At 36.1% G+C, this 24,695-nt stretch overlaps 1 protein-coding gene across 1 annotated transcript in view; it reads right to left on the bottom strand.

Moving 5' to 3' along the window:
* Positions 1 to 958: 958 nt before the first annotated feature.
* Positions 959 to 24,695, bottom strand: part of LOC111051988 (E3 ubiquitin-protein ligase HUWE1) — a gene marked incomplete in the record, with an annotated part of 177,940 nt that continues 154,203 nt past the window's right edge. The window contains 15 exon segments of the mRNA XM_039441421.1: positions 959 to 1,982; positions 3,488 to 3,678; positions 5,461 to 5,626; positions 6,590 to 6,723; positions 7,692 to 7,879; positions 8,828 to 9,016; positions 13,437 to 13,712; positions 14,645 to 14,912; positions 15,644 to 15,879; positions 16,692 to 16,894; positions 17,495 to 17,661; positions 19,593 to 19,775; positions 21,193 to 21,538; positions 22,714 to 22,866; positions 23,871 to 24,088. Coding sequence (XP_039297355.1) covers positions 1,880 to 1,982; positions 3,488 to 3,678; positions 5,461 to 5,626; positions 6,590 to 6,723; positions 7,692 to 7,879; positions 8,828 to 9,016; positions 13,437 to 13,712; positions 14,645 to 14,912; positions 15,644 to 15,879; positions 16,692 to 16,894; positions 17,495 to 17,661; positions 19,593 to 19,775; positions 21,193 to 21,538; positions 22,714 to 22,866; positions 23,871 to 24,088 — 3,021 coding nt within the window.

Here is a 24,695-nt window from a genome sequence, read left to right as displayed (position 1 = left end):
GTTAAGAGAACCCTAAGATATCTAAATGGATCAAAAGATGTTGGTTTAGATGTTGTAAGTCAAATGTATTGAAAGTTGAAGCATATTGTGATTCAGATTATGCTGGTGATCTAAATGATAGAAAAAGCACAAGTGGGTATGTTATATTGTTGGGAGGAGCACCAATTATTTGGAGCTCTAGAAAGCAACCAATTATTGCCTTATCCACAGCAGAAGCTGAGTATATTTCTGCTGCAGAGTGTTGTAAAGAATTAAAATATTTGAAGACTATTCTTTCAGAATTGACTAACAAAACTACAAATACAGTACTTAATGTGGACAATCAAAGTGCTATCAAGCTAATTAAATCAGGTCAAATGAACAGGAAAAGTAAACACATTGATGTCAGGTACCATTTTGTAAGCGAACAATTTCATAATGGCATCTTTGAAATAAAATATTGTTGTTCAGAAAAACAGCTAGCTGACATATTTACTAAACCATTATTGAGTAACAAATTTTTGAAGTTTAAAGATATGTTGGTGACTATGTAAAACAAGTAATACAAGTGATGACTTTCTAACAAGTAATTCTGATTAAAATCTTTATTATCATTTAAGAAATAACAATTTAGATGTAAACTGATTTTTTGTTAAAACATTTTGACATTAAGGAGGAGTGTTGGAATATAATAATTCATGTAAAACTATATTTTGTATTATTTCTATTGTAATGTCAAAATTATTTATGTGTTTGAACAACTATGGTGGCAGCACTGTCATGGTGATTAAAACGCAGTCGGTATGTAAAATCGTTTTCTTTGTGAGTTTCCCTCGTCAACTCTTTATTCTTTAAAAGTAAAACTAAAACTTTATCAGTTCTCCTATGTTTCACCACTGCCATAACGTTCACCTTGCTATATTTCACATATAGGCTAAATATACTTAGACATGAAGGTAATTCCAAAGATAACACATGGTTCAACTCATTGAATTTATTTGGCAAATCAATTAATAATCATCAATGTGTTTGAATTTGAACTCGATTACATGTTTGGAAAAAGCATCTGTTTTTCAATTATTTAGAAATCAGCCACCACAGTTACTTTTGACATTCAAAGTTACAGCGAACATTCATCAGCTAAAGTTACGAAATTACAGCGAACATTCATTATAACACACACTTTTCAACAGATCAAATTTGAGAGAATACAAAACTGAACTACAATATTATGAAAATACAAATATCAGATACTAAACCCATTAAAGTATGTTTGAAAAGAAACGTGAACTCAATTTCATTATATTTTCTGAAAAATTTACATTTTTAATTATAAAAAAAGTGATAATGAAGTTATAATAAAACAATATCAGTTTCAAGTAATAATAATAATATCGAGCGATTTATTATTATTATAGTTTCAAGTGAACTATTAAAAAATATAATAATGAAGTGTTTAACATCAAAAACAATATGAGATTTAACTTGATTTCATCATTACACATGAATCTAAGAAACAATATAATTTCATCATGATTACAGAACACCTTTGAATTTATGGGACATTTATTGGGAAATCAATTGATAGAAAAATCTAGAGTTAAATGATATTTTACAATATTCATTATTTTTCAAAATTATTGATACAAAATAAAAAAGAATACAGCGTCTCTATAGACTCGAAGAACTAGTTATTTTCATCCATTACAAAAAAAATATATAATTACATATATATTTATACACATTTAATATATTCGTCTTTCAGTCTCGAAATTATTTAAACAACAGGTAGTTTCATGATATTTCAATGGTTAAAGAGTAGGATATACAAAATATGAAACAAATACACAAACTATATTAACAAGATAAAAGTTGATGAAGCGAATCCGATAAAAGTGGATTAAGCGAAACCGAAGCCCTCTGAGCATTCGTGAATCGCTTTGAGAAGGTTGTTCCTTAGCTTCTGACTGTCCTCATAAACAGGCAAGTCAAGTTGATTGAAACTGAAAATTGAAACCAAAACATTAGCACAATGGAATAGACGGCGGCTATAGATTTATTTATGAAAATATACAAGCAAATTTCAAAGGATTTTTCCCAATAATTGATTCCATAACTCATCATGAATGGGAAAATAATGACCGAATCCATTTTTAAAACAGCAAATTGAATTATTGTTACCATAAGAGTGCGATAGCACACTATTTTGTCATTACACCAACATACAGTCAATTATTTAATAAACACATTAATAAGGTTCAGACTATATTGAGCGAAAACTCAATCAGCCAAACGGACAGTTTCCTACCCTTCCGACTCTAAAAACGCCTGGGAAAATGTTTAATATGGTCTAGCCCTTTTAGTTTTAGTCAAACTAAGAATAGATATTTTCTTTCTTCAACTTTTCAGCCATAAAAAACAAGGCGTTGTTTGTGTTTATTTAAAAATTAAAGCATATCGAATATTGACATATTGCCATTTGAAAGTAGACTATAAACTAAACATCCCCCATTAAAAAAATAATTGAACATAATCTTTTAGATAAATTGAAATCTACCCAATGTGAGATCCTCACTCTGTCGTGGTCAACGACGGCATTCAAGCACAAACGAAACACCAACTTTAATAGGGCTGTAATTTTATTTCAGCTTTACGGCTATACAAGAAGAATCCGATACTGTTATGTGTTAGTCTCTGTTGTAGACTAGGCTTCATAAAGATGGGCCGTCCACTGGAACCGTTTTTGTCCAAACTAGCATCGGCCGAAAACTACCGAACTCGTCCGAACAATCCCCCAACAAAGAAAGCTATAGATGCTCGTCCATTGCAACAGGTTCATACGTCCGTGCACGGCCGTCTCCGGCCGATCAATTTTTCGATCCAAATTGAATGGGATTTTTCGGCTTTATCCGGCCGAACTAACTAGTCGAGCTGAGACAACAAAGTGTTCCTGACCTAAAATTGTTTCACAGTCTTGTTTGTTTTTGTTTCTTTTTTCAAGTTGCTGTTTTATAAAGTTGTAACTATGGACAATGAAAAGTTGATAAGTTTGGTTCAAGATCATGTTCCATTGTGGGACATATGAGAGACAAAAGATATCATCGTCGTGAAGTTCAAAGGAATCTGTGGATAAAGATTGCTCAACAAATATAATCTGAAGGCAAGATAATTGTAATGAATAACTAATCTAGTGGATTTTTGTTTATTCAATTTTCAAAATCTCAATCTCAATATAATCATTGTTTATGAAAAATTATAGTGGCTATGATAGTAGTTAATTCAATATTCAATAGTTCAGCCAACTTCTGAACTAGACGTAAAAGGTACCAATGGACGACCATATTCGGCCGAATTAACGGCCGGCAGATTTGTCCGATCCAACGGCCGAACGGATCGGTTGAATACGGTTCCAGTGGACGGTTACCCTAAATTTAAAACAGTAATGGATAGATGGAAAAGAATATAATGGTTTTAATTAAAGAAACAAACGCTAAAAATGTTGAATTACCAGGTATGAGCTGAAGGAAGTCTGTCGGTTGACCTCTCGTCACGGTGTATCTGGAATTTCTGGACTCCATTCATACCCTCAAGGGCTGAAAAGCCTTGCAGGGGCACTTTCGACGTGCCGGTGACGAACTGAAGGAACTTTGCCCTTTCAGCTTGGTTGAATTCACGTAGGGCTCTCCAGAACCATTGAATCTATAAACAAATTTTTTTTTAGACACAGGCTCTATCAACTAATGGAATATCAGACTTTCTTTCTGTGAGTGTTTTCTAAAAATCAAACTGTACGAGAAACAAAAGTTCTATAGTGAGGTCCACTTTATATTGGCAGTGGAGAAAGATAAGGGAATAGCGTTGCCGATTTTCTGCCATGCCACTGCCTTCTTAGATAGCTGAAAGCGATATATCAGATGATTTGTTCATTCTTGTTAAAAATAAGCAATTATATTTTATATGTCAAGAAAATATATTTCTTAATGATTTAATAATTTACAAAATATATTAAGATTAATTATTCTGTTTATCAATTACATCCCCAAAATGTTGAAAAACGATCTGGAAAAGTTGCGGAGCTAGAAAAGGATAGCGCTATGTGCTTTGTAGAATGATATAGACAAGGGTGAGATAATATATAAAGGAGAGATGGGAACTATCAAAGTAGATCAAGACTACGTAAAGACCGTGACACACGAGGCGTTTTCTAGTCAGCACAACAGGACAGGACGTTCTCAGATTGGCTGATTCTCGATACGCCAACCCAATCAGCCAATGGGAGAGCTTCCTGTCCTGTCGTACCGTGCCGACTCGTCTGAAAAACGCCTCCTCTGTCTCGGCCCCAAGTGCTAGTTTATTACAAAACAATCCTACTATATTTCTGACAACAGTGTTGGATTTATGATAATCTATAACACAAGAATATATTATATCGAATACCTGAATTGATACAAGAGACAAGCCTTTTCACATAAAATTAAACAGTAACTACTTGCTGATAGCATAGATAAAAGATAGCATAAGAAGTTATCCCATATTTGTTCCAAATTTCACTATTAGCTCAAGCCAAGTCATGGTAGTTCTTTTTCGTGAAGCTTTGTGACGCTGGTAGTCTCTCATAATGTGCCATTCTTACACCCTCACGCGACCAAAACAGTAATAATAAGACAGTAGTCGGCTTGGAATTTGGAACGACCTACCCCTACAACATACACTCTTCTTATACAAGTATGTTTTCTCCATAGTTATGATATGTCTCCATAGACATTAAATGGTGAAAGGGTTTATAGTTTCTTTATATACAGTGGTGCAGAGGAAACATATGTTTTTAAAACCGCTAGCACTCGGCGACGGGAGGGGATAATGACCTGGAACAAATGTTGGCAGACGGTCCATAGTATGCCATTTCAGTCGCTATGGAGCATTGCAATGTACAACATCGTGTTCTCTGTCGAGCAGTTTTTTAGAAGCAATGAATCTATATAGTCACAGAGTGCAACGTCTTTTCCGTCAATATTTTATAGTTGGACGTCGAGGTGCAGAGTGTCTGATCGAAATACTGTGATGAAAAATAGACCACCTGGTATTTCCCTTTCAGTTAGTACTCCGGAAAATGTGGATCAAGTCAGAATATTGACGGAAAAGATGTTGTTGCACTGTGACTACAGATTCATTGCTTCTAAAAAACTGCTCGACAGAGAACACACGATGTTGTGCATTCCAACGCTCCATAGTGACTGAAATGGCATAGTATGGGTCATCTGTCAACATTTGTTCCAGGTCAATACCCCCTCCCGTCACAGAGTACTAACGGGTTTCCTCTGCACCTCCCTGTTCAATAATCATACTACAATAATCCGCCCTTATACATACACCAAAGTTTACTACATTAGTGGAATATTCTATTGAATAATGTAAAAGTTTGGTAGACTACAGAGTTTCAGACTAAACGAAGCAAAAACATTGGAAAGAATATGAAGATACCTGGAGGGAGCTGGGCTGGTACTTGTAGTATTCGGTGTTCGCTTTGAGATCATCTATGTCGACGTTGGGTAGGCCGGAAATGAGCAATTCAAGTTCCTGTTCGTTGAAAATACTTATCAGTCGGTTGGGAATGATGTCGTAAAATCCTTCGAGGAAAGCATCCAGTCTGAAGCAAAGCAAAACATTACATTTATTCAATACATCTTATCCATTGTACACAATAAACCTTACAACTTCAAACATAAAATAGAAATTACTCCAAATAAGACCCAATGAAAAACATACATTATGAAGCCTGTGCATAAAATACACCCCAACATGAAGCCTGTTTTTGTTTTTTCATTAGAAATTTATTTTTGATTGTGATTTTTTTTATTTTGATTTCTTTTATGTATATTGTGTTGAATTGAATTATTGATTGATTATTCAAAGAGTACTTGATCATTTTAATTGTTTGTGTAATCAGTAGCCCTAAAAACAGAGGTGAAAATTATTTAAATTTGATTGATTTGTATGAATTTTAATGGTGGAGTTCACAACAATGCTATTTGCATTTGATATTTTCACTTTGAGCAGTAAAGCAAAATGAAGGTTCGAGCAATAAAAAATATCAAATAATAAATGGAGAATACATACATAATTAAATCATTATCACTTGAACAAATAATTAAATAATTGAAAGAATAAGACGTTGATATTGTCAATACCACTATATTTATTCAAAAATTAATTCATATTACAGAATCAGGTTTCATGGTAACACCTACCACATCACATACTACAACATCTCATACCATACAATCATGATTTAATAATTAATCTATAAATTTGATAGAGAAATATTTGAAAACATTCAAGTGTTTTGGATGTCTTAAGATGTGTACAGATTTACGCGCCGCAAACAAGTGTAGTTCACTTTTCATCAGCTGATTATACCTGTATTTGTACAGATACATATATAAAAATAGATATAGAAAGCTGATTAAAAGTGAATTGCTCGTGTTCGCGGTGCGTAAATCTGTACGCACCTTAACAAATAATATTCTTATTAAAACAAGACATGAAGGGACATATTAAGAAACTGGAATTAAATAGAACTACAATTGAAATAAAGACTTGAATAACTCACTGCTTGCGGATGGCTCCAGTCATTTTCATTTGACAAACGAGATGTATGTACTCGAGTTTGTTCTCTTCAGTGACGGGTATGTTTTGTCCATCTGGTTTCAGTTCCCTCACCTCAGTGACTCCAACTTCTTGCACCTAAATTCAAATTCATATCTTATTTATTCCAATTCACAATCGCAACAAATGAGATGAATAATTAATAGAATATGAATCAAGTAAGAAATTATACAATTGACAATAATGGTTGAATCAACTTTAACAAAAACAACCAATTGAGAACAATCGAAACCAAATTACTAATATAGCTTTTATGACAGTTATCAAAGACATATTATTAATTTGGAGAGCATCACGTTATAATTGCAGTGAAGAAAGATAGGAGACCAACTTTGCCGATTCTCTGCCTTGTCACTGCATTCTATAGAAGATAGCTGATGCCTGTATATCTGATGTAATATTCGGTTCATTCTTGTGTTAAATATTCACTTATATTTTTATTCGTTAAGAAAATACATTTGTCAATGATTAAACATTTTGTTAATTACATTTTTCTACATTGTTAAAAAGCGTTCTGGCAAGAAAGGATAGCGCCATCTGTTATCTGAATGATAGACAAGGATAGTAAAACCAATGTTAATCATATACTGTCATTATAACGTGGACTTGACAACAAAAGTTAAAAGAGACATTAAAGGTGGATTGGCACACAACGACAGTGAATGGTGAAAATATATTTTCCATGAGTTTTAATGGTATTATTGATACTCGCTCCTCGGCCGAGCTGTGTGCAAACAGTCCATTTACAACTTATGGCAATTATATTTTCACTTGATACCCCAGCTTAATGGGTGAAAATACCTAAATATGCTGTGACAACATACAAATTAATAATTAATCCAATGATATTAGATAATGATACAAATAATAATAAATCTGATTCACTACAGTGAATAAATTTGATATACTGTCTTTTACTGATATGAAAGGGTAGATCGACCTTTCCTAATACTATTATATATATATTGTCTATAGTATAGACCTTTGAACCATATAATTGGCTTAAACGCAATGAATCAATGAAATGTCAGAAAAGAGTTACATACCTCTGTGCTGAATGTCAAATCAGATCCAATGCTAGAGATATGGTTTTTCTTCAAGTAGGCGAGACTTTTGTAGAAAGTGTAATCCTCACTCTCCATATCCGTGTACTTGACCGGAATACCCAGAATGTGCTTGTAGAAGGAACGAGTAAAGTAGCACTCGAGAAGTTTGTTGTCATAGATTGCTTTTGCTGCAACAAAGAGAAAAATCCGTTGAGATTTGACAAATATTATGACGTATAAAGTTTGTTTGTTTTCAATAGCTTCCTACAGACTCTTATCAGAGTATAGGAATTGTCAAGAGTAATAATGTTGTTGTAGATGTGCTTTTTAATTGTCACTTTATTTATTAAAAGTTTACATATTAAGCAAGATCAAAATAAAATGAAACATATTTGAACATCTCTCATCAAAATCCAACTTAAAACTCAACTAGTTATTTTCTCATAAACAGTTGGTTACCCTGTCAACAATCACCCTGGCAACCGGGTCCACATGATTAGTGTCCATGCAGGCCTTGCCTACATCACTATTAATAACCGGCAATAAATTATTACCTTCAGAATAAAGCCCCGCACACACACATTGATTTTTGTTCGTACGATATTTTACCATCGTTATGAATTCTATCACATTAAACGCAACTTGACAAACATCATCTGTTTAATCTTATAGAAATTATAAGGTCGGCAAAATACCGTACGAGCAAAAATCGATGTGTGTGTGCGGGGCTTAAGAGTGTACTTCTGAGATGCAATTGGATTAAGGTTACCTTATTTTTCCTCTCCCTATCATTTTGATAATGTATTTATTCTATAAATAAATAAAGAATAAAGATTGAATAATATTTTGTATCTACATAAAAAAAGGCAAGTTTGAACGTACAAACATGATTTATTTGAGAAATCTATGACCTACAGCTAAGTGAGCGAGTTTCAAACTTTTGAATCATCTAATCAAGTATTTTGATAGGGCTACTTGAATGTCAATTATAGACCACTACTAGTACTTTTGTTAAATTTTTATACAAAACACTCTTTATGAATAATTATATTTAGCGGTACAAATTGAAATAATTTGCAGATTTATCTGTGTGAACATATGGATAAGCATATGATGAGCCGATTAAAATGACTTACCAATTACCCTTCCTACGAATTTAAAGTAGAGAAGATGGTTCGGGTTGTAGTGCGATGAGGTATTTATAGTGTACGTCACTTTGTCGCCCTCCGATGTAGTGAAAAGTGCATAATCCGGGTTGAAAATCTCCCTCGATATGATCATATACCATTCTCTCAACAGGCCTCCGGCGTCCTGCCCTTCTTCCCCTGAAATACCAATAATTATATTAATGTAGCAACAGTGGAGAACTCACCATTTTTTTAGAGAATTTAGAAGCCCAAGGGAAGACAGAGTACAACTTGATAATAAATACTGAAATCACTACCTTGAGGGCCGTTTACACATCAGTCAAGTTTACTTGAATTCAAGTTTTGTTAAAAATGAATGTATTTTGCCAACTTAAATCCACTACACCAATGTAGACCCTTCTTCAAGTTTTGTAGATGTTGACTTTTGGATTCAACTTGAGATGATTTTATGCTTTACGATAAAAGATATGTAATGATAAAGCTTTACATTGGTCAAGTTTCCTTGTCCTTTTTTAACGTTTGAGTTGGATGGGCGATTTTGAAAACTTGAAGTCAAGTTTACTTGAATTCATATTCTCATAACCTCAAAAGTATATAATTGCGAATTGAGAAATCAGATTAATGTCAAAGTTTTCTTCTTCATATATCATACTTTCTTCTACATCATACTTTTTCATGTAGTTGTTTCATACATTCTACATTTACTGAAAACTGTTAGGCCAGTTACAAACAGATATATAGTATTGAGGGCTTCAGGTTGCTTCGTTCCTACAACAGTATCAATCAGTGTGACGGTATGTCGTATATATCGATGAATCTTTATCAGTAACTAGTAACCAGCTGATTGTGGGAGGAGTTGCAACCTGCCTCGCTTTATCTTTCAACTGGGCTAACTGTCCTTGTCAAATTTACTGTATTTATCGCAGCCCGTCTTCATCACTATCAGCTTTTAACAACGGACTGGAGGGCTTATTCAGTACTGCGCCGCCGAATCAAAGGAGCTTGGAAATCATTGCCGGTGATATAAATTGCGACATTCTAAACCCCAATTTACAAGAAGAGCGTTACCTGGATATCTTATATGAAAATGGGTTTGTAGCATGCATTGATAAAGCAACTCTCCCACAAGCAATACCTGTATAGATCATTTTTTCATCTCACTTCCTAAAAACCTCTTTGTTTACTCTTCAATACTGAAGACAGACATAACTGATCACTACATCAATATCAATTCAAGCGATTCAAAAACAAACAACTCAGATAAAAACTACTATAAGAAAATAAACTGGCCAAATATAACAGATTCCCTTAAAAACGAAACCTGGCAAAGAGTATTAGAATCAACTGATGTAGATACCGCTTCTATCAATTTCAATAGCATTATACTGGAAATATTGGAGAAAAATACAACAATTCATGTTCACAAAGCAAAAAGCAGAAAGTTGAAGCCTTGGATTACGGGTGGTCTTCTGTCATTCATACGCTGCCGTGACAAACTAGCTAAAGAGGCCAGAGCAAACCCACAAAATGTGTTACTCAATTCAAAATATAAACGATATAGAAATACATTGAAGTCATTAATCAAACGCGCGAAATTCGATTATTATAAAATTAAAATACAAGAATCTAACGGGGACCCTAGGAAATTCTGGGACATTGTTAACGATGTTGCGGGACGGCCTACAGGCAACTAAATTTCCCTTGAATGCTTTTGAGGGACATAGTAACACTGCTCCCCCCTCTTCCGAAGATATCAAACAAATAGGTAATGAGTTTAATAGGTATTATGTATCAGTCGGTCGCAGGCTGGCTGGGGCTCTCAACCCCGCCGGTCCACTTGAGGTGGACGACGCTGACCACGCCGCTGATTCTATGTTCCGGCTGCGGCCAGTTACACGGCAGGAGCTTATTGAGGTGGTAGGGAGCATTAAGGGCAACTCTGCGCCGGGCTGGGATAATATACCATCAAAATTTATTAAAAACAATATTGCCACTTTGATTACTCCCTTGCTTCATATAGTTAACCTCAGCTTCAACACAAATAAATTTCCAAAACCATGTAAAATAGCCAAAGTGGTACCAATCTATAAATCAGGTCAAAAAAACTTAACATCTAATTACAGACCGATTTCTCTGCTTTGCACCTTATCTAAGATCATTGAAAAATGTGTTAAATTACAGCTTGCTGATTACTTGGAGCGTGAGAAAATAATATCAGATCTCCAGTTCGGTTTTAGAAAGGACAGGAGCACGTCTCATGCATTTTTTGAGTTTTCTAAAAACATAGCTAAGGAGATTGGAGATAGGAGACGTGTCCTGGTTACTTTCCTGGACCTAGCTAAAGCATTCGACTCCATAGATCGACATAAGTTAATTTCAAAATTGCATTACATAGGTGTTAAATCGTTGGAGTGGTTCATAAGCTACGTGGAGAACCGCATCCAATACGTTAGTATAAATGGCATTAACAGTGAAAAGGCTAGAATCGACTATGGAGTGGTTCAGGGAAGTACACTGGGGCCGCTTTTGTTCCTGATATACATCAAAAATTTAGAGAAGGTTTCCACGGGTGGCAGGTTGTTCCTTTTCGCTGATGACGCGGCGGTGGTGTCGTCCGGCTGCACGTGGGACGAAGCTTACGAACAGGCGGGGGCAGACTTGGTCAAAATCAAACGCTGGTTGGAGCAGAATACCTTAACATTAAATGTAGAAAAAACCAAGCATCTGCCAATATTTTTCAGAAGTGACAGTGACCCTGCTCCGAGCGGCTGGCCCTCCACTCCTGTGGTGACCTGCAGTCGGTGGACTGCGGCTGCAATGTCATAGAGCGTGTGGAACAATACAAATATTTAGGTGTAATAATTGATCATAAATTATCCTGGGTTCCACACATTCAGGAAGTTAAAAACAGGCTTAGAAAACTCATTTACGCCTTTTCGCAGCTTGGAGGGGTGCTAACTGTGGGTCAGTGTAGGACGGTTTACTTTGCCTACGTGCAGTCGTTGCTCCAGTATGGTGTTCTGGCGTGGGGGAGGGAGTCTCGGCCGCCGCGCTGCATCCACTAGCTGTCACACAGAGATCACTCGTCAAAATAATTCTAAATAAAAATATCCGATTTCCTACTGAACAACTCTACACCGAATTTCCTGTTCTTGACATAAGACAAATCTACATTAAAACTCTTCTTATTTTTATCAAATCGTACAGAACAGAAATTTTTACACAGCTAAACCATAACTACCCCACTAGACATATGCTGAATTTTGGGTTTAATACACCTAGAGCTACCTTTACATCGGTCGATAACAACCCATTTCGTATTGCTCACCTACTTCATCGCAATCTTCCAATCACAATAAAAGAGGCTGAGGGATGCAGTGTTGCTAACTACAAAAAGAAGATAGTCACATGGTTGCTTAGTATTGGTCGGGAGGCATCAGAAGCCCTCATAAACTCGCCCTATATGTAGATTCTGATTCAAACTCTGTTAACTCTGGTACTGTGATGCAGCACTCTGAACATTATAATAAGTAATTTAAAAACTTTAGGAGAAAGGTACTCCAACATAATACTAAGTCTTTAATAAAAGAAACCCACGACATCATGCTCTGTTTATTAAAAAAAAAACTATTAATAATTTATATTTATTTTTCTTTATATAACATATTTCCAATATTGTAATAGTTAAAGTAAATTCGTATGGCTTTTGTTGGTGGGGAGTCCCTTGCGGGAAGGTCCCACCGCCTGAATATATAATTTGAGCCGTCAATGGGCCTTACGACTGTCATGCTTCAGCCGGGACCGACAATTTAACGTGCCCATCCGATAACACGGGAGTGATCTGGTTAAAAAAACTTTTGGTTGTGAGAGGGTTTGAACCCGAGATCTCTATGCTCCTACGCAAGCACTCTATCCACTAGAGCACGGATCACTCCATTGTAATAGTTAAGTGAGAATAATATTAAGGTAGAATTCTGCAGAATTTAATTTTTTATTTTACAGTTATTATAGATAGGAATTCTTCCCCCACACACGGACCAATAGTCTATGTGGGGGAATATTTATTCCCTGAAAATATTTGTTATTGAATTGTGATGTTAATGTTTTATTGATGTATTTTTTTGATGGGAATAAATTGAATTGAGATTTTTGGACGTATGATTTTTTGGTGTCCTTATACATTCTATCACATTTAACAGATTATGTTTCATGTGAGTTCCGTTTAATGTGATAGAATGTATAAGGACACCAAAAAATCATACGTCCAAAAATCGATGTGTTTGTAACTGGCCTAACAGTTGTCAGTCAATGTAGAATGTATTAAACAACTACATAAAAAAGTATAATATGAAGAAGAAAACTTTGACATTAATTTGATTTCTCAATTCACAATTATATACTTTTGAGGTTATGAAAATTTGAATTCAAGTAAACTTGACTTCAAGTTTTCAAGATCGCCCATTCAACTCAAACGTCAAGAGGAAACTTGACCAATGTAAACGCAGCGTATTGGCCCAGTGATTGTGCCACCAACACCAATAATTCAGTTTTATTGGACTGGCCAGTGCCAATTAGCATAATTTCAAATCGATCCTACCTTCGAAGACGATGTAGAAGCGGTTCTTCCATTCCTCAGGAGTACGACGGTGCAATTCGCGGAAGGAGTCCTCGAAGATGGATGCCCTCTTGACGTGCAAAGCGAGTTCTTCGCGACGAACCGCCTCGTCAACACGCTCCAGCTCACTGCGGAAGTAACGTCGTTTCACGTCAAAGTCCAACATCCGGGTATGATTGACCAACACCGAGAAAGGCCCGTCCACAAGTGGCGTGCTGCTCTGGCGCAGAATCTGATTCAGCACTGTACGGTGCGTTTCTGTAAATCACCAAGCATTCACACAATTAATAATTATCTAAATAAATAGATAAATACTCATCATCTAGCATTCATACAATTTAATACTAATCTAAATATTGATGAAAGGTTTGTATAGTGAATATTGATGTTTTGGAACTTTTCCATAATTGAAAATGCACTATCCAGTAACTCACAGCTGATGATGTGTGAGCACAAACGAACGCATGCTCCTGTAAAATGATAACTTTTATTAAAATAAAGTGGATTTTTTTGACAACATTTCAAGTCTCTTCAATTATTGAAGAAAGGAATTGGCTTATACATAAAAGATGCACGAATAACGCATGATCGCTTGAATGAACTGTTCAACTTGCAATTCAACAAAGGATGTGATCACATTGAATGCTTTCAACTGTATACTGTATATACTGTTGCCGAATCGGTGAAGAAATATAATTGAATACAAAGATAATCTCGATTATGAAACTGTATCAGGTATCCTCTATAGATAGCAGTGGCAAGGCAGAGAATCGGCGACGCTGTTCTATTTTCCTCCACTGCCAATCCAATTTTCAAGCAATCGCTTGAAGCTTCGAACCAACTGTAAAATTGATTTTTTTGTGAAATATTTTCAATAATGAATACCGGAATGATAGAAAAATGATTTCGAATGAAAAAAAAAACTTATGAAGCAAATTCACTAATGAATTCCAAGCAAGGAAAACTCTATACTGACTTCAGATATACAGTGATGTATTATATTCGGCCTATATTTGCATTAGCACAAGTCATTACTTCTATTTATATAGCTTTCATTGGATGTTTGAAATCATTATTACAAAGTAATTCATTGATGTATAGCATGTTAGCAACTTTTTAATAAATTGGTGATCTTTTCAGACAATATTCTAGTGTTCTATTAATCTAGACTGATTTATAAATTTAGTTACCGGCAAATTTGAGGAACTTTGATTGGGTAGTTTCGGGTTGTGATGATGGTTCACTCTCTAAGCCATCAGTAGGCAGAGGCGAGAGAGGGGGCGGAGCGGCCAACTCACTCGAGGGGCCAGCACCTCCCTGGCTGCTTGTGGCCTGGCTACTGCCCTGGTTGCTTGTGGCCTGGCTTCTGCCCTGACTACTGCCTTGCTCGCTTCCTTTGCTGGGTACTGCAGCCTCTGCGCTGCTGGCGTGCACTATAAAGAACGCCTCGACGGCCGGCTGTAAACCAAACAACAAAATTAATTAGTCACAACACAATCAAAATGACAATACAATTAAACAACATTCATAAATTTACAAAATAAATAGTTAATAATATTGAAGCCTCAACGGCCGGCTGTAAACCGAACAACACAATCCAATCAAACACTAGAATACTGTCTAGAAATGTCAAGAATTCATTAAAAAATTAAATACGTTTCAACACCTATGGTGCCGTATATAAGTGTCAAAATTCAAATCTTTAAAATTTAACAATAGTATTTATAGAGATTTACAATCCAACCAGGTGTCCTAACCTAACATTTTGAGTTTTTTAATAAATTTGTGATATTTTTGAACAATATTCTAGTGTTTCATCATATATGAATATCACTACATCTCACCAAAAACAGTATCTAATCTAGGCCTCAAGTACTGTAGGCCAGAATGCAATATTTCAATTATGCCTACACTCAAGAGCTAGCTAGGTTAAAATATAGTTTAAACGATTATCCGGATACCGGCATGCATCAATTAGTCTGGATAATCGGTGCTCTATTGTATTGTATTTTATTGTTAGATAAATACTTTATCTACACAAATAAGATAAATCGATTCAGACTCTTCTTCGCACATAGGCACCATAGCCCATGTAAAGAATATTATTTATCTGTATTTTCATTATTATTATTCAAACATGTTTGTATCATTCAAGAGGAAATAAGTGAATTTGAATTTGAAATACAGACCTGCAAAACGAGACAGGCGTGAGTGTCTTGAGTCTTGTCAAGTTGACACAAACAGTCACTGAGCGAAGTCCACAGATCATCCAACTTTAGCAGTTGGCTGAGAGGTGTAGGATTATTCCTCCTTCTCTCTCTGCCAGCTCCTTGGCCATCTTCATCAGCCTGCCTGTCATTGCTTCTCGCCTCTTCCTGCAGGAATAACTCCTCATCCTCCTCTTCTTCCTCTTCCTCATCATCATCTACAACAACAAATCAAGTTTATTTATTCAATGATTCAGAGTTACACACAACTTTCAGAACAGTACCACCATATAGCATGTGAAGATATAGGGCGGCGTTTATATTCCAAATTTCACAGTTAACTCAAGCTGGTAATTCAAGTAGTTATTTTGTGACACTGGTAGTCGTCTCTTATAATGTGCCGTTCTTACAGTTCTCTCAATCGGCCAAAATAGTTGTAATAGACATTACTCGACAGTAATCGGCTTGGCTTAACAGTGAAATTTGCAACATTAACTACCTATATCATGGGATATCTTGTTATGTTATCTTTGCTCTATGGTATCACAGGCTTGTAGGCCCAAAACGGTTCCAATTCTAATTTATAGTCCAACAGTCCAAATGTATGTATAGTGAGGTGAGGCGCACCTTATAATGACAGTGGATGAAGACAGCACTGCCTTCATTAATTATATTTCTACATTGTTAAAAACGGATTTGGCAACGTTGCGGAGCTAGAAAAAGATAGTGCTATCGGTTTTGTCGAATAATAAATATTATAACGTGGATCTCACTATATGTTGGTTATGTGTCACTTGCACATTATCCAATTACACACTTCAATTTACAATTTACAACAACCAAAAATGATTTATTTATTCACTCAAAATGCATACACAACACATTACATTCATCTGCATTGAATATTCTATTCAGAGATGTATTTTCTCATTTATTTATCCATAAAGTTCCAAGAGGAACTTTTAATATTGGAAAGAGGAACCAGGTGAACGCTTCAATATTCTTCTCCCGAATTGCAGCTGTATCTTACCATTTTCTTCGTCGTCTTTATTTGCATTTCTTGTTTCAAAAGCGCGAGTTGAACTTCTGATTTGGACAATGACTTTCAAAAGACGCAACATGGAGGCTTGGCTGGATGTTTTTGAGATCAAAGGTCCCATAGCAGACAGTTGAAGATCGAGACCGGTCTTCACCCTCTTTGGAGCGGACACCACTACTGTATCATTCGTAAATCTGAATCAAACAAAACAATATAATTTAATAATAAATACATAGAAAAACACACATACACACGTTTTTTTCTTTAGTAAGAAAAAAACTTCACTTTCTTTGAAGTTAATTGTACTAAATAATACAAAAAGAACACAGCATATAATGTTTTACAGAAAGAATAAACTATAATGAAACTTAGTATCAGATAAGCAGTAATATGAAATTATTCAGTATCCTAAGCAAGTTTAATCTTTCATGAAATGTTTCATCTTATTTGTGATAATAGAATAAGACTTTAATTGCATTTCTAAAAAGTTGTAATATCCCACCTTGAAAAGGCCCCTACGAACCTAAAATAAAACTCTCCGTTCCAAAGGAACGAAAAAGGCTACAGAAATCAAAATTGAAAATAGCAAAACTGAGAAATTGAAAGAAAATCCTCATTTAAGGATTCAAAGTGTTTCGGATGTTGGAATGAATCCTGGATTCATATTATTATATATTCAAGCTGATCTCCTTATTCATTAGCATTTGATAAATGCAATATCTCAGTAATTTCCATCTGTGAAATTTTAATTTTTACAAGAAAAAAAATATTGTGATTGAACTTATAAATGTTACCGATTGCTCAATATTCCTTTTGCGACGGTCTTGGTTTCATCATTCTTCTCTTCGTTCTCCGCCTTGCTGGCTTTCCGGTAGGCGATCACTTCTTTCATCAACGTCTTTATTTCTTCGTTGATTTTCTGTGCCAAACTATTGCAACTGTCAAGCAACATGTTTTGGATCTGCCAACACAATTCAATAACCCACATTTATTATTTACTTAGCGGTAAATATATCTGATTCTCTGGTATGAAAGCATAAACATTCGTAAAAGAATACAGTAGTTATTTTAGAGGAACAACAACATGAAAGATATATGGTAGAGTGGAGCCTCTAGAACACAACTAATTTCAACTCTTCGAGAGCCATTTTCAAGTGTAGATAAAATAAATAACATTGTTTAATTAAATAAATAACTATGATTTTATTGCCGTTAAATTCTTAGAACAATATTGATTACAGTAAGACAAAAGATAAAATCAAATTTTACAGCAACTGTACATACAAAATTACATTACTGAGTCTTAAAATAATACACTACCTAAGTAAACTGTAAGTCAATTGGATTTTTCAAATACATTAATAATAAATTTATTATAAGATACATTTGAATGTACAAAACATATTCCTTACAGCACAACTTGAGCCTTTAGAACAATATATAAATACAAATAGAAACCTCTTAACTCTAAGCAACAATTATTTCACTCTCAAAGAACTCTTCAACACTATAAAAAGGATTTATCACAAGCCAATTCAATGATCTCGTCTTAAATTTCTTTTCTGTCTCTGATATGAAATCTGTAGGTAATTTATTGCAAATTTTTATACCAAATGTATCATAACTTTTGGCTGTTTTGGATAACCTATGATAGGGAATATCAATCCTATGACAATTTCATGTTATAGCTATGAGTTTGATGCCTTAATTTTAAATTGGATGAGTTTTTTTTAACATGCAACGATACAGTATATATGCCAAAATTCACTATTGTCATTATTCTAAGCTGGACGAAAAGAGGCTTACAGTGTGCTAGTCTATGAGAATCAGTTAAAACCCTGACCACCTTCTTTTGCAATAATAAAATATTTTCTGCATGACTAGTATTTCCCCACAGTAGTATGCCATATGTTGCAATACTCAGGCAAAATATATCGATCTCAAACAATTATCTGGAACATGATTTTTCAGTTGTCTGATCAGATAAATCACTCTTGAAAGTTTGCTTGATATATAATTAATATGAGCTTCCCAAGTAAAATATCTGTCAATGAATATCCCCAGAAATTTTACATCGCTTATTGCATCCACACAATCTAAGCCACCTCTAAGGGTGAAGTGCATAGTCTGTGTTTTATTCTCGTTGAGCATGAAGCCGTTAGCCCTAAACCATGTCGCTGCTTGCATCAGAGTGGTCTCAGTTGGATTTTTAAGATTTTGAAGGTCAGTACATTTATTGATAAATGTTGTGTCATCAACATACAGTATTGAACGGCAATTTAGAATTGTTAAAATTAAATAACTTTGTAGTGTTGAAATAAACTGAGGGGATTTTTATAACTATTATTTAATTTGAACTATGTATATCTTCCGGACGATGAGTTTTATTCATTCATCTGGTTGAACATCTCATTATTGGGATGAAAAAACAGGAGTAAGCCCTAAAATTCTCTTCCAGAATTGTGTTTATTGATCAGTCCAAAATGGAGTTATGCTCATCACATTTCAACAAATTTTCACATTCACAATACGTGATCAAAATTTCATAATTATATTTTTTAATAGTTGATATAAAAGCCATATAACAACGAATAAACACTTGAAAATATTGGAAATCTTCAAAAATTTTGCTACAATTTTTTTTTTAAATTTAAAATGATTCACTACTGTACATCATTTTAATGTGAAAATTCTTGACAGATATGGCAGTTTGGAAAACTTTTATTTTTGTTCATTCATTCTTCAAGTACATGATAGGGAGAGAAAAATAAAGGTAACCTTTTGTGCTATTTCTCTCGAAATAAGTCAAGTCTTGTAGTTGTTCACTTGACAACATTTTCAGTCGTTAACTATTGTCTGAAAGTAGAAAGCGATATGAAAACATGTTATTACCGGTTGTCTAATTGGCTTGAGTCGAACGGACATGTGGAGCAGAAGTGCGGTGGCATCCTGAATGCCCTCCTCGGTGCAGCAAATCGATGTGAGCACATCGGCCACAACAGACACATGACGCAAAGTGTCATTGCTCAGGATTCCAAAGCCATCGCCAGCAATCTGCTCCGGTTCTTTGTACACCTGCAAACGGTACAGCATTAGCAGCATGATAACTTCATTCACATCCGCCATCAAAGTAATTACAAATTAATATTACTAATATCACCTCTAATTACCGCAATGCGGTCTGGCCCTTGACCACAGTTTAATCAAACAATATTTCAGTGCGTTCTGAAAATGGTAGCAATATAATTATATTGCAGAGAAGAAGAGAAGCTGAAATTGTAATGACATTTGAAATTTTCAAAGTCATGAATTAGTATGGAATTGTACTGGACTGGATTGGATTTCTACTGGACTAATAATACTGTACTGGATATTGTAATATGGAATATTTGTAAAATGAATGTTCTTCTTCTTCTTGTTTGGACGCTCTACAGCCCTGGGTGGGCGGGCCTTGGCTTGCTGTATGATACGCCCCCAATCTGTTCTCTGATTAACTAAACGTCTCCATCCACGTTTTGTCACGGAGCGGATGTCCTCCTCAACCTCCTTAACCTTGTTGGTCTTGCTCTCCCACGTGTCCCTTCCCCATTCTTCCTTCTAACAGCTGTGTAGCATGAATCACATATTACATATATGGCAATATTATGGACTAGACTACAATACTACCCATCCAAAAACACCAAACATTTTTGAAAATGTATCTTTCCATAAGCAACAGATGCTCTTTTGTATCTTCTTAAAAGCAACGTGTTGCATCCGAAATGATACATAAGGAGCTTTTGGGGCTACGCGCTTTTAGCACAACACAGCCTATCAGCTGACATTCGTTCTCAATGTTCTTTCCATTGTTGGTGATAAGTTGCAACACTCTCATTTGATGTATAGGGCGCTTCCTCCATCCAGGGCTCTAGGTTTCAGAAGCCTGATTGTGTAGAGCGCTTCCTCCAAGGAAGTTCTGTAGGGAGCTTCATCCATCTGTACTTTGTACAAAATTACTTCAGACTTGGAGGAATTTGCGGCGCAGAGAAATGGAGAGAGATCAGCCAATTACAGTGATTAATAGTCATAGGTGGAAGCGCAGTTGCCAATTTGTCGATTAGAGTCAGTCGAGTCTGTCATTGCAGAGAGGAAACTTTCCAAGTTTAACATGAGCGCTTGAATACTCACTGGAAATTAGAGAAGGCTGGCCGGTACACAACGGCAACATAGCCGCCGTTATAACCCTGCCGCTGTATGCCTTCTATGCTGCACATGTACATCACAAGTAAGAAGTAATTATGTACAGAGTATGAGGATCTTTAGTGAGGTTCACGTTATAATTGCAGTGGAGTTGCTAATTCAACACTGCCATTATAACGTGGACCTCACTATAGGGTCTCTGAAGCATGATTTTTTAGTAAAGCCGTGAATATTAGCGCGCGAATCATACCTTGCCTATATGCCGTTTCAAAGTGACGGTGGCAAAGCTACTGTAATCAGAGTTTAAACTGACCTGCAAGGCAGACGAGACAACTGCCAAGAGTCGAAGCAGTTTGTTGAGGAGCAGCGAGCTCTTGTTGACTACGGGCGAGGCAAGCATCCTTAACAGTTGGCCGAACGGCGCAGTGTCCAGGCTGGTGTGCTCGATTTGCTGCTTGATCTGCATGTTCTTCGGTGTGCTCTTGCCTTTCTTCGAGTTGAAAGATGCGTCCAGTCTGACTAGAATTTCCCAGAAGGTGGTGCCGTCCTTCTTCTTATTTGCGTCGCTGCTACTGCTGTTAGTGGTGGTAGCCTGCACTTTCGGCACAAACGAGACCGGGAAGGTCTTGGCCAGCGAGATCAACAGGTCCAGACAGTGTCTGAAACAACAATTATTATATTCATCTATAATTATATTACAACATTTTATAATGCTCAGCTCACACTTACGCTACTCAAGTCGAGAAGGGACTGTGACTCTAGTCTCTTCTCGACGCAGCATGTGTTTTCAAATGGTACACTCAGGCCAGTCGATTCTAGTCCCCGCGACCTCGCGACTCTGAGACTAAGTCGAGCGTCGACTCGACATGTTGGTCGAGCCTCGACTTGACTTGCTAGTACCGAGCTTTTTTTTATGAAAGTGAGGTTATGCTTGATGAAAGTGATGTTTTAACATTTCAGATAAGACAATAATAAGAAATAGATAAGACAATATATTCATAATAATTATTATAAAATTTGTTACATGCTAAGTAGTGACGAATTAGATCTTATATTTTTATCAAGTAAGGTTAGAAAATGGAGTAGCATGGACTGAACTAGTGACAATGAGCAAAAAAGTCGTAAAATCGAGAGACTGGAGTCGTACAGGATTTGAGTCGAGGTAGGCTCAACTCACACTTACGCGACCAAGTCGAGAAGAGACTGCGACTCTGGTCTCTTCTCCACGCAGCATGTGTTCTCAAATGGTGACGTCGCGGGGAGTAGAATCGACTGGTTTGAGTGTCACCATTTGGAAACACATGCTGTGTGTTTCTTGAGTCGCGTAAGTGTGAGTTGAGCCTCAAAGTCCAGATGATATATTCAAGCAAGGTGAGACCACAGATAGAAATTAATGAGAAATCGCATTCATTCAAATGCTAATCAATTAATTATTATTAAACGAAAATCCCATTTAAATGCTTCAAATCACCCTGAAGACTTCTGCTACCGCAAATATTGACAACAGGGTTATCAGTTAGCAGGGGTAATGTGGATTTTCGTTTAATATTATTCAAGGTGAGACCTACACTAACTAAAATATCATACACATGTAGTTGAACAACATATCTGTATTCAAAATTACATCCAAGAAATCCTACTCCTTAAGGAGCGTACATACTTGTGCGTCACGAACACGCACACTTCGCTATTCATCAGCTGATGGTTGAGCATATTATTTTATCTGTATTTGTACAGAAAAAAAAACAGGAGGAAGTACAATGTTGTGATACCGACCAACTATCTATAATCCAACAATAATCTATACTAGTAATTTGATTTGAATTATACAGACCTGTACACAAATGGAGCAGCCTGATGATTTATGGTAATGGTGCCTGTCCTTCTGCCAGGGATCTTGTTGACATGGAACACTGTGGCCCGACATCCGAGGGCAGCGTCCATGCTGATATTCAACCATGTACTGGCTGATTCCATTCGTGTCCAACTGTCCAACACGTTCATTAAATATGTTTTATTATTTATAATAACATCAATTTATACGATCAAACACATTACAGTATTAGAAAGAAAAACAGGCGTTAGCCCAAAACCTCTCTTCCTAAGAGTATCATTGCATTTATCTATTTATTCTTTTTATACAAAGATAGAAAAAAAACAATGACTTGAAATGTTTTTATCATTGCTTCTATTTTGACCGCGACAAATCCGGGTGCCACTTGAAGAATGATCAATTCAACATTGTTATTTTTCCGGCATACAATGGGGAAAGACTCACAAAAAGCTGCACAGTAAGCACACAAAAAATTATTAAATATCTGATCGACCGGGTCTTCACTATCAACCACAATTGATCAATCAATTTCAATCAGGGGTCTCAAAAATTATTGTTTTCAATTCTCCGAAGATACTCTTGACAAAAATAATAGTCCATCATTACTGTCCGTACTTGCCACATTAAATATTTGTTTTAGATTTTCATCTAGGTGACACTTGGAGAGTATAGGAAATCGTCAAAAGTAAAACAAAACAAAAATGTAGTATCAACAAAACTTGAAGAAGAGTGTACACATTGGTGTACATTCAAGTTTCTGTTCTTATAAACTTGACTTGAGTTCTTCTTCTTCTTCTTCTTTGGCTGTGCCTTATCCCATATAAACTTGAAGTTTGCAAAATACATTTATTTCACACAAACGTCAAGAGAGGGAATGCGCCACAACCAAGCTCCTTTTAAAACCTCTTTCAAGTGGATTGGTTGAAGGCGTCAACCGAGCTCCTGAGAGAGAAGCTTGGCTGACGGGGGGGGGGGGGAGCTTGGTTGTCGTGAGCGTGCTGTCGGGGAGACTAGTTGACGGCAATGGTATTTTTTGCCAGGGGACGCCTGTGGTCAAAATTGCAAGGAGCTTAGTTGTCGGAGAGACAAGTTGGCGGCGACCCTCAAGGAAACTTGACTAATGTAAACGCCCCTTATGGGCGCAGTAAAATACTCACGCAAGGGCATTAGCAGTGATGACTGATTGCGGTGTCGGTTGCGGCTGCTGTGTCGCAGTCGATTGTACGTCGTTAGAGTTGCCGTTACGTGCGGCAATCCGCTTGCTTTGTCTGTTAGACGAAGATGCAGCAGCATTTGATGACGATGTGGCAGCCATCATTGGTTTCTCAGCTGTGTCAGCACCCTCGTTGCTCTTCTCCATTATCGAAAGCAACGACTGCAACAACGTTACAAGACCATGATGAGTTGAAAAAGCTTGAAGAGGGCTCTAGTAATTTCTATAATAATTTTTTGCCATCCGACCTACGGTCATCAACAATATCAAGAAATATGAAAAAAGTGCAACAAAATTTGGTTAATATTTTTTATTAAAAAAACAACTCCAACTAGTACAACGGGTTGACACACAGAACTTGGAAAAGATACTTTTTGTACTGTGAGTAGAACGGGTTGGCAGCACACACAACTTCAAAAAGAAACTTTTTGTATCGAGCAATTGGAAGCTCTATGGACTCTGGCAACTTACAGAAAATCGAAGATACAAAAACCTAGCCTCAAAAAATGTTTTGTTTGAAGCCTTTCGCTGTGATGACACAACAATGTATGACGACATGTGTGTACACATATTTTTTAATTAGTGGCCAGCCTTACCAACTTACAGATCGCATAAGTTGATAAGTTCTAAACTCCTCAGCCATATACACACACATATCTCCAGTAAGGCTAGCTACACACACATCGATTTTTGTTCGTACAATATTTTGCTGTCCTTATAAATTCTATTGGATTAAACAGAGGCTAGCTACACACATAGATTTTTGTTC

The sequence above is a fragment of the Nilaparvata lugens genome, chromosome X (genome assembly GCF_014356525.2).
Source record: "Nilaparvata lugens isolate BPH chromosome X, ASM1435652v1, whole genome shotgun sequence".
Lineage (NCBI taxonomy): Eukaryota > Metazoa > Arthropoda > Insecta > Hemiptera > Delphacidae > Nilaparvata > Nilaparvata lugens.
The sequence above is the reverse complement of the archived record's forward strand: the minus strand, read 5'-3'. Positions and strand labels throughout refer to the sequence as shown.